We start from the raw sequence: 10,709 nt of genomic DNA, 5'->3' as shown, positions 1-10,709 counted from the left end.
CAAAAGAGTCCTTTAAGAGCAAAGGTGATGTGAAGGATCAACCAGAGAGAGATGTGAAGACGCTATTCTGCTGGCTTTGAAGACGGAACAATCCAGGAACCCGAGAAGGCAGTGAATTCTGGCAGGCTCCAGAAGCTGAAAGAGAATAAATTTGTGATGATTTGTTACAGCAGAGGTAGTTGACTATTACACTTTCTCATGTCAAAACTACTCTGGACGAATGGTATGACTGCTACGACACACACACAGTGAAGAAAATGAGATATAAAGAGGGGGAAGGAAATAAGGAGATGTCCCACACGAGGTAACGACAGAGAAAGTGACTTGAAGCCCCCAGACCATCGTTCTCTCTTATACCGGCCCATATGAACCATTAGGCACATTTCACGAAGCCTTATCCACAAAGTTTCTCCCTCTGTTTGAAAAGAAGCAGGTCATAGTGTTTCATGTTACATGCATTTCAAAGGGTAGGTATTTTGGGGCGCCTGGGTGGCTCGGTCGGTGAAGCGTCCGACTTCAGCTCAGGTCACGATCTCACGGTCCGTGAGTTTGAGCCCCGCGTCGGGCTCTGGGCTGACGGCTCGGAGCCTGGAGCCTGCTTCCGATTCTGTGTCGCCCTCTCTCTCTGCCCCTCCCCCGTTCGTGCTCTGTCTCTCTCTGTCTCAAAAATAAATAAACTTTAAAAACAAAAAAAATTACAAAAAAAAACAAAGGGCAAGTATTTGTTCTAAACAGTGAGCTGACTGAATCAAATGTTTGTAGGCCCTAGTCTGTTTCTACAAGGGGACTTTTGTATTCCGAATTAAACTCCTTTGCACCTGTAGGTATGGGAAATATCGTTACAAAGCAGCTGCGAAGAATGGATTCCAAGAGTGGCCACCATTAATGAAATCATGGCACATTCATGAAGGAGTCCAGTCTCTGCCTGAAGGTGTGATAATTCTGCAAACCTCCTTTGTAGCAGACATGTGATATGGTCACCCGGGCTTCGTAGAAGCTCCTCTCTTGCTAGCTAAATTGAAATTCAAAAGGAATTTTCCAGAAACACCTCATTTGGGATTGTCCAGTTGACCCCTTGAACAACGTGGCTTTGAACGGCACGAGTCCACTTATCATAGGTTTTTTTAAATAAGTGTATCGGAAAAATTTGTGGAGATTTTGTGACAATTTGAAAACGCTAGCAGATGAACCACATAGCCTAGAAATAGATACATAAAAAGAAAGGGGGTATGTCATGAATGCATGAAGCGTATGCAGATGCTAGTCTATTTTATCATTTACTGCTGTAAAATATATGCAAAGCTAGTATACAAAGTTAAAACTTGTCAAAATGGCTGCACACACTTACAGACCATACAAGGTGCCATTTACAGTCGAGAAATGTAAACAAACGTAAAGATGCACTATTAAACCCTAACTGCATAAAATTAACCGTAGTACACGGTATGCTGCTGTAGTAATTCCGTAGCCACCTCCCGTTTCTGTCGCTGTGAGCTCGAGTGTTGCAAGTATCTGTTTAAAACAGTGTGATGCTAATCATCTCTGTGTGAGCAGTTTGTCTCCGCAGTAAATTGCATATTGCAGTGAAAAGCGATCTCTCGCGGTTCTCACATATTTTTCATCGCGTTTAGTGCAATGCCATAAGCCTTGGATAACACCGGGGGACCCTTACAAAGTGCCACCAGTGATGCTGCAAGTGCTCCGAGGAAGCAGAGGGAAGTCCTGACATTACGAGAAAAGGTTGAATTGCTTGGTATGTACCACAGATTGGGGTCTGCAACTGTGGTTGCCCCACCAGTTCAAGATGAAGGAATCCGGCATTAAGGACCATTGTAAGAAAAAAGGTGGGGGGAGGAAATACATGAAGCCATCACCGCGGCTGCACCAGCAGGCACGAAAACCTTGCATTTTGGGCACAATACCTTTTTGTCTCGTATTGAAAATGCAGCTGCTTTGAGGGTACAGAATTGCTATAAGACAAAGCAGGAAAGAACATCCAATGGAAAAAAGACAGTCTCTTTAACAAATGGTGCCGGGAGAACTGGACAGCAACATGCAGAAGGTTGAAACTAGACCACTTACACCATTCACAAAGATAAACTCAAAATGGATGAAGAACCTGAATGTGAGACAGGAAACGATCAAAACCCCAGAGGAGAAAGCAGGAAAAGACCTCTCTGACCTCAGCCGCAGCAATTTCTTACTGGACACATCCCCAAAGGCAAGGGAATGAAAAGCAAAAATGAACTATTGGGACCTCATGAAGATAAAAAGCTTCTGCACTGCAAAGGAAACAGTCAACAAAACTAAAAGGCAACCGACGGGATGGGGAAAGATATTTGCAGATGGCATATCAGACAGAGGGCTAGTATCCAAAATCTATAAAGAGCTCACCAAACTCCACACCCGAAAAAGAAATAATCCAGTGTATAAATGGGCAGAAGACATGAATAGACACTTTTCTAAAGAAGACATCCAGATGGCCAACAGGCACATGAAAAAGTGCTCAACATCGCTCCTCATCAGGGAAATACAAATCAAAACCACACTCACATATCACCTCACACCAGTCAGAGTGGCCAAAACGAACAAATCAGGAGACGATAGATGCCGGAGAGGATGTGGAGAAACGGGAACCCTCTTGTACTGTTAGTGGGAATGCAAACTGGCACAGCCGCTCAGGAAAACAGTGTGGAGTTTCCTCAAAAAGTTAAAAATAGACCTACCCTATGACCCAGCAATAGCACTGCTAGGAATTTTCCCAAGGGATACAGGAGTGCTGATGCATAGGGGCACTTGTACCCCAATGTTTATAGCAGCACTCTCAACAATAGCCAAATTATGGAAAGAGCTTAAATGTCCATCGACTGATGAATGGATAAAGAAATTGTGGTTTATATACACAATGGAATACTACTTGGCAGTGAGAAAGAATGAAATCTGGCCTTTTGTAGCAATGTGGATGGAACTGGAACGTGTAGTGCTAAGTGAAATAAGTCATACAGAGAAGGACAGATTCCATATGCTTTCACTGTGGATCCTGGGAAACTTAACAGAAGACCATGGGGGAGGGGGAGGGGGAAAAAGTTACAGAGAAGGAAGGAGGCAAACTGTAAGAGATTCTTAAAAACAGAATACACTGAGGGTTGATGGGGGGTGGGAGGGAGGGGAAAGTGGGTGATAGGCATGCAGGAGGGCACCTATTGAGATGAGGACTGGGTGTTGTATGGAAACCAATTTGACAATAAATTTTATATAAAAAAAAGAAAAGCCTACTTATGGATTCTAATATGATTTGAGGGGCGCCTGGGTGGTTCAATTGATTCACCAAACAACTTCAGCTCAGGTCGTGATCTCACAGTTTGTGGGTTCGAGCCCCTCATCGGACTCTATGCTGACAGCTCAGAGCCTGAAGCCCGCTTCGGATTCTGTGTCTCCCTCTCTCTCTGCCCCTCCCTGGCTTGCATTCTGTCTCTCTTTCTCTCAAAAATAAATGTTAAAAAATTAAAAATTATAATAATTTGATTTGAGAAAAAGTGAAGTCATTATATGACAACTTAAAGCAAAAGGAAGGAGAAGGATCTAAAGGTGGAGAATTTATTACCAGCAAAGGGTGGGTTGATAATTTTAGAAAGTGGTCTGGCTTAAAAAATGTCAAGATAACAGAAGTAGGTTCTGTCGACCAAGAGGCAGCAGACAGGTTCCCAGACGCCATTAAGAAAATCATTGAGGAGAAAGGATATCTGCCTGAACAGGTTTTTAATGCAGACAAAGTACTCCATTCTGGAAAAAAAAAAAAAAAAAGCCGCAAAGAATATTTATTAGTAAGGAAGAGATGCGAGGACCAGGATTGAAGGCAGGAAGGGGTAGACTAACTCCTCTTTTGTGCACGTGCAGTCGGGTTTCTGGTCAGGACTGTCCTCATCTATAAAGGTGCTAACCCCCAAGCCTTGAATGGCAAACCTAAACACCAGATGCCAGTCTTTGAGTTGTACGAGAAGGCCTGGACAATGAGAACACTTTTTCTGGATTGCTTCCATCGATGCTTGTCCCTAAAGTCAAAAAGTGCCCTGCCAGTAAGGCACTGCCTTTTGAAGTTCTTTTCATATTGGCCAGTGCACCCCTGGCCACCGAGAACCCCATGAGTTCAACACCAAAGGCATCAAAATGGTTGCTCCCAAACACAATTTCTCTAATTCAGACTCTAGATCAGGGGGTCATGAGGACCTTTAAAGCTCATTACGCACGTACTCCGTGGGAAGGACTATCAATGCTACGGAAGGGAACCCCAACAGAGAGAACATCAGGAAAGTCTGGAAGGATTACAACATCGAAGATGCCATCGCGGTTACCGAAAAAGCCACGAAAGCCATCAGCCCGAGACGGTAAATTCCTACTAGAGAAAACTGTGCCCAGACGTTTTGCATGACTTCCCAGGATTTACACAGAGCCAGTCCAGGAAATCATGAAAGAGACTGTGGCTGTGGCAAAAAGGTGGCGGGTGGGGGGAGGGTAAAGCGTGTCAAGCTCTGGGTCTTGGGGAAGTTCAAGAGCAAGGAGACATCACACCAGAGGAATTAACAAGAGACCGCTTGCTGGAGCTGAGTGCGTCCAAACCAGTGCCAGCCGATGAGGAAGAAGACACAGAGGGAGTGGTGCCAGGCTGCCAGAAGGGTTTCAGTCGTTCGGAAGTGCTTTTGACTTCTTGTACACCATGGACCCTTCCGTGATACGGGCACTGCAGCGAACGCACACGGTGAAAGAAGGATTGGGACCATTTGAAAACGTTTTCAGATGTTCCCAGAGACACGAAAAAGCCTAAAAGTCAGACGGAAATTGCCACGTATTTCTATAAAGCTCTACTGAGTGTGCCTGACTCCCATGCCTCTCATTTCACTCCCCCCCCCCTTCCACCTCTGTCACCTCTGACACAGCAAGACCACCCTCCTCTTCCTCCTCCTCCCCAGCCCACTCCTGAGGACACCAAGGATGAAGACCTTTATGTGATCCACTGCCACTTAATGAGCAGGAAGTCATCATCATACTGCATAGTTAAGAAACTTACCTGTTGCGTAGGTGTGTGAGGCTCTTTGTATGAAAATCTAACAAGTGTACAGCAAGAAATGTAGGGGGCGTCTTGTGTCACGGCCGTGATCATTGCCTACGTGTAGAACATCGTGTGTAAGGCTCGTGGGGAAGCGGTTAGCCTGCCCTTACACAGAAATAAGGCGAGTGATATTTCATACACGATAATGCATTCGTTTTCTTACCGTTTTCTCCCTTTGTTTTCAAAGAGTTACATCAACGTACAGTATGCCCCTCGTGATTGGAGAAACTTATCAGCCTATCATCACAGGCAAGTGGCTTTTTAAAACAAGTAACGATGTTTCCACAATTGTATTACGAATATGACTGGAATACTGCAGGCCATAATAATTCTATGACGATTCATTCATCTTGTAAGCACAACATAAACTTCTAATATTGATAAATAAATACGGTACTGCGTTTTCTCTTCTTTATGATTTTCTTAATAATGTTTTCTTTTTTCTAGCTTACTTTAACCTAAGAATACAGTAAATTCTACATATAACGTACAAGATATGTGTTAATCGACTCTTTGTGTTATCGGTAAGGCTTCTGGTCAAGAGTAAGCTGTGAGTAATAAAGTTTTGGGGGACTCCAAAATCATATATGGATTTTCAACCGCACGGGGAGTCAGCACCCCTAACTCACGTGTTGTTCAAGGATCAAATATGTTTATAATATATGAGAAGTGATGAATTAAAAGATGGTTTTGTAAATTTCAAAAGCATAGAATAAAGCAAATAATTAAAAAGTAAAATATTTCAACTAACCATGATAATTGTTACCTGCCCAATGTGTATGGAGGCAGAGGTGATTATTTCAAAGTCTCTGGAAAGTTCTGGATTTGGTGAAAGATGACCAGATCGTTTAATTTAATCTTTGTTCAGGTGAAATTTTTTCCTTTAAACCAAAATTTCTTTTTTATATATTATATATATATATTTTTTTACATATATATATAAATATATATATATATTTATTTTTATTTATTTTATTTATTTATTATATATATCTTATATATATTTTTGTATGTTCTATATTCTTTTATATATTATATATATATATATATATATATATATATATATATATATATATGAAGTGTAATAGACACAAAACATTATACCGGTTTCAGATGAACAATATAATGATTTGATATTTGTGCACACTATGGAATAATTACCACAGTGAGTCTAGTTATGTAAAAAGTTACATAATATGCAATACAATATTGTTGGCTATAGTCATCATGCTATACGTTACCTCTGCCTGACTTATTTATTTTAGACCGGAAGTGTGTACCTCCTGACTCCCTTCTCCCATTTCACCCACCTCCAAACCCCTCCACGATGGCAATCACCAGTCTCTTCTCTGCATCTTTGAGTTTTGTTTTGCTTGTTCATTTGTGTGTTTTTTACATATCACATAAAAGGGAAATCATATGGCATTTATCTTTCCCTGTGTGACTTATTTCATTGAACATAATGCCCTGAAGGTCTCTCCATGTTGTTACAAATAGCAAGATTTCATTCTTTTTTTGGCTGAGTCGTATTCCTGTGCGTGCGTGTGTGTGTGTGTGTGTGTGTGTGTGTGTGAGTCTGTGTACTCCATTTTTAATGCATTCATTTATTGACGGACACTTAGGTTGCTTCCGTGTTTTGGCTGTTGTAAATAATGCTGCAGTAGACATAGGGCACATATAGCCTTTTGATTCAGTGTTTTTGTTGTCTTTGGGTGAATACCTAGAAATGGAATTGCTGGATGCTATGGTAGTTTATTATTAGTATTTTATTTATTTTTATTTATATTCAAGTTAGTCAACATACAGTGTAGCCTTGGCTTCAGGGGTAGAACCCAGTGATTCATCTCTTACGTGACACCCAGCGTTCATCCCAACAAGTGCCCCCTTAATGCCCATCACCCATTTAACCCACATGATTAGTTTTTTTGAGAAACTTCCATACAGTTGTCCACAGTGGCTGAGCCAATTTAAATTCCCACTAACAGTGCACAAAGGTTCCTTTTTCTCCATATCCTCACCCACACTTGTTGTTTGTGTTTTTGATAACAGCCGTTCTGATGGGAGTGAGGTGATTTCTCACTGCGGTTTTGGTTTGCATTTCCCTGATGATGAGTGACGTTGAGCATCTTTTCATGTGTCTATTGGCCATCTGGATGTCTTCTTTGGAAAAACGTCTGTTTAGGTCCTCTGCCCATTTGTTAATGGGATTTTTTTTAATTTTATTTATTTTTTGTTTTTTGTTTTTTGAAATCTACATCATCCCTTTTTTTTTTTTTCATTTTTTTAATAATTTACATCCAGGGGCGCCTGGGTGGCTCGGTCGGTTAAGCGTCCGACTTCGGCTCAGGTCATGATCTCGCGGTCCGTGAGTTCGAGCCCCGCGTCGGGCTCTGTGCTGACCGCTCAGAGCCTGGAGCCTGCTTCCGATTCTGTGTCTCCCTCTCTCTCTGACCCTCCCCTGTTCATGCTCTGTCTCTCTCTGTCTCAAAAATAAATAAACGTTAAACAAAAATAATAATAATAATTTACATCCAAATTAGTTAGCACATAGTGCAACAATGGATTTTTACTATAGACTTCTGTGAGGTTTTTTAATGTGTTGTGAATAATAACCCTTTTTGAATATATGACTTGCAAGCATCTTCTTCCGTTATGTAGGTTGCCTTTTTCTTTTGTTGGTGGTTTCATTTTCTATGCAGAAGCTTTTTAATGTAGTTCCAGTTGTTTATTTTTGCTTTTGTTGCCTTTGCTTTGGTGTCAAATCCAAAGACTTGTCACCAAGACTGATGCCAAGGAGCCTATTGCCTGTATTTTCTACTAGGAGTTTTATGGTTTCAGGACTTACATTCAAGTCTTTAATCCATTTTGAGTTAATTTTTGTGTACCTTGTAAGAGAGTGGTCCAAGGGTGCCTGGGTGGCTCAGTCGGTTAAGCTTCTGACTTTGGCTCAGGTCATGATCTCGCGGTTTGTGAGTTTGAGCCCCACGATCAGGCTCTGTGCTGACAGCTCAGAGCCTGGAGCCTGCTTCAAGTTCGTTTCCCTTTGTCTCTGCCCCTCCCCCTCTCATGCTCTGTCTCTGTCTCTCAAAAATAAACATTCAAAAAAAGATAGTGGCCCAGTTTCATTCTTTTACATGGGGCCGTCCAGTTTTCCCAACACCGTCTACATTTTTACCTATTGTGTATTCTTGCCTCCTTTCTTGTCAGTTAATTAACCGTATATGTGTGGATTTATTTCTGGAGTCTCTATTCTATTCCATTGGTCTATTTGTCTGTTTTTATGCCAGTCCCATACTGTTTTGGTAACTAGAGCTAGGTAAAATGGTTTGAAATCAAGGAGCATGGTACCTCCAGGTTTGTCCTTCTTTCTCAAGATGACTTTAACTCTTTGAGATTTTTGGGGATTGCATGTACATTTTAGGATTGTTTGTACTATTTCTGTGAAAAAGGTCTTTGGAATTTCTGTAGGGATTGCGTTGAATCTGTAGAGAGCTTTGGGTAGTGGGGACATTTTAACAAGATTCTTCCTGTCCATGAGCATGAATATATTTTCATTTATTTCTGTCTTCTTCAATTTCTTTTATCAGCGTCCTATAGTCTTTAGTATATAGGTATTTTACTTCCTTGGTTAAATTTATTTCTAGTTATGTTATTGTTTTTGATGTAATCGTAAATGAGATTGTTTTCTTAATTTCTCTGATAGTTTGTTGTTACTGTATAAAATGCAATCGATTTTTATATACTGATTTTCCATCTTGCAACTCTGTTGAATTTGTTTATGCTCACAGTTTTTGGTAGCGTCGTTGGGGTTTTCTACATATAAAATCATGTTGATTATGAATACTAAGAGTTTTACCTCTTCCTTTCCATTTTAGATGATTTTGTTTCTTTTTCTTGCTTTATTACTCTGACTAGGACTTCCAAGGCTGTGTTGAATAAAAGTGGAAAGAGGAGGCATCCTTGTGTTCTTTCCGATCTCAGAGAAAAACCTTTTAGCTTTTCGCTGTTAAGTATGATCTTAGCCGTGGGCTTGCCGTTTATGGCCTTTATTATGGTGAGATATAGTCTTTCTTATTTAAATTCAAGTTAGTTAACATACAGTGTACTCTTGCCTTCAGGAGTAGAACCCAGTGATTCATCTCTTACACATGACACCCAGTGCCGGACGCAAAAAGTGCCCTCCTTAATGTCTATCATCCATTTAACCCATCCCTCCAGCCACCTTCCCTCCAGCCACCTTCCCTCCAGCAATCCTCAGTTTGTTCTCTGTATTTAAGAGTCTCTTATGGTTTGCCTCCCTCTCTGTTTTTATCTTTTTTATATACCTTCTTTCTTGAGAATCTTATCATAAATGGATGTTGAATTTTATTAAATGCTTTTTCTGCATCTATGCAGACGATCATGGGATTTTTAGCCTTCATTTTGTTAATGTGGTGTATCATGTTGATTGATTTCACATGTTGAACCACCCTTGCATCCCTGGAATGAATCCCACTTGATGATGGGACATGATCTTTTTAACATAGTGTTGAATTCAGTGGACTTTCTGAGGATTTTTACCTAATGTTGATCAGGGATATTAGTCTGTGGTTTTTCCTTTTTGGAGATATCCTTATCTGATTTTGGTATCATGCCGACCTCGTAAAATGAGTCTGGCAGCATTTACTCCTCTTCAAGAATTTTTGGAAAAGTTTGAGAAGAACAGTTGAGGAAGGAGAGTTCCCGGGAAGGCTGAGTCCCTGGCTAAGGATCTGTAGATCACAGAAAGGTGGAGCCCTTCTCTTCCGGTGTGATTTCGATCATGGCCATTTCCAACGCCTTTGAACTGGAATTCGTTGCTGGGTTGGGCTACCATAAATTTGCACGTCCCTCTCAGGGAGACGTGGCCTTAAGAGATGACAATATTCTGTCACAGGAAGAGCCTGTAATTCATCATTGGTTTTTCCAGTTTGCGCCATCCATAGGAATTCAGGACACTGAGTTGCTGCTCTCTGAATGGAGGAACCTGCATGCTTTGGTCCTCCTGTGCCTGCCCTCTGTCCATCTGTGGCCAGAACTGTGAGCACGATTTGCATAAAGAGAACTGTGAGTCTGTGCCCCCTGACACCTGGCTGCCTAAGAAATGTTCCGGGTGTAAATGCTGGCATGGGCAGCTTCACTGCTCTCCTCAGACATTTCTCCCACAGGGTGGTAAAGCACATTGTCCCCTCTTTTGCCCTTTTAAGTGGCCACATGATGGGTGAGCACTTCCTGGTTTCCCGGACTCCAGAATCAACACTGTCTTCGGGCCCTACTTTTTTTGCTAACTGGCATCTGCCTTGCTATACAAAGTTACTGGTAATGAACGCCTGCGTGCAATATTGGTCATGCAGATTTCATGACCTGCAAAGGCTGTCCCTCCAATGTCCTAACTGAGAGATGACCATTTGTTAGTTGCTTCGAAATAGTGATCAGATTTTCATACTGGTCCCTCACATTTCCTTAAAATACCAACTACTTTCCTCTCCCTGCCCTCTCCAAAGAAACTTCTTTAAGAAAAAGTCAGCCATATCTACGTTGTGACCAAGTTCTATGTTCCTGATACATGTATTTCTGCCAAGGG

The 10,709-nt window shown here is 41.5% G+C and overlaps 1 protein-coding gene across 1 annotated transcript; it reads left to right on the top strand.

The window, feature by feature from the left end:
• Window positions 1–290: 290 nt before the first annotated feature.
• Window positions 291–10,507, top strand: LOC128773785 (putative teratocarcinoma-derived growth factor 3). Its single transcript, XM_053891367.1, is given in 8 exon segments — window positions 291–304; window positions 825–968; window positions 4,263–4,385; window positions 5,295–5,356; window positions 9,865–10,087; window positions 10,089–10,292; window positions 10,327–10,393; window positions 10,395–10,507. Coding segments are annotated over 8 exon segments (891 nt in total). The 3' UTR covers window positions 10,449–10,507.
• The last annotated feature ends 202 nt before the right edge of the window (window positions 10,508–10,709 follow it).

This window comes from Panthera pardus, unplaced genomic scaffold (genome assembly GCF_024362965.1).
Source record: "Panthera pardus isolate Hobbes unplaced genomic scaffold, ASM2436296v1 HiC_scaffold_27, whole genome shotgun sequence".
In the NCBI taxonomy this organism is placed as follows: Eukaryota; Metazoa; Chordata; class Mammalia; order Carnivora; family Felidae; genus Panthera; species Panthera pardus.
Note: the sequence above shows the minus strand (reverse complement) of the source record. Positions and strands in the feature narration are given on the sequence as shown.